The sequence below is a fragment of the Oryzias melastigma genome, linkage group LG5, assembly GCF_002922805.2.
Source record: "Oryzias melastigma strain HK-1 linkage group LG5, ASM292280v2, whole genome shotgun sequence".
Taxonomy (NCBI): Eukaryota; Metazoa; Chordata; class Actinopteri; order Beloniformes; family Adrianichthyidae; genus Oryzias; species Oryzias melastigma.
In genome coordinates, this window is record NC_050516.1 from 29428905 (window position 1) to 29429381 (window position 477).

Sequence of the window (477 nt, forward strand, 5' to 3'; positions counted from 1 at the left end):
TGATTGTCCAACTGGAGCACGCAATTATTACCTGAACAGAACTAACAGGCTCCCCTGAGCAGTGTGCAGGTTAAGAAATAAAAAATCTATACAAAACGCCTTCTGTCATACCTGCTTTAAATGTTTGCTACATCCTGTCACCCACAGAAAAACATGTGTGGGAACATTTTTGCTTTAAGTTCATTGAGTGATCTGTGATTTAAAAATTTTATGTGAACCACCTGCGTTTTTAGCCTGCAGACAGCCCGTATCCACCTTGATTGTGACTAAGGCATTAGGAGAGAAAAAGGAAAGACTGAACAAAAAACTTACCTTAAACACTTCAACCTCTTCCAAGACCACCTCCTCTATCTGCAGATCGTCTCTTGGGAGGACAATGACTTTCTGGACTGTTCCTCGATCTGAAAGGAGAAAAAAAGTCGACATTTTATTCCAACCCGTCTTATATATATATATATATATATATATATATATATA

The 477-nt window shown here is 37.9% G+C and overlaps 1 protein-coding gene across 2 annotated transcripts in view; it reads right to left on the minus strand.

Annotated features, from left to right (window-relative positions):
• The window catches only part of sema3fa (sema domain, immunoglobulin domain (Ig), short basic domain, secreted, (semaphorin) 3Fa), a 79092-nt gene that overhangs the window by 6637 nt on the left and 71978 nt on the right, over positions 1–477 (minus strand). For both annotated transcript variants that reach the window (XM_024270993.2, XM_024270992.2), the window contains one exon: positions 313–401. In XM_024270993.2, coding sequence (XP_024126761.1) covers positions 313–401 — 89 coding nt within the window. The remainder of the gene's footprint in view (positions 1–312; positions 402–477) is intronic.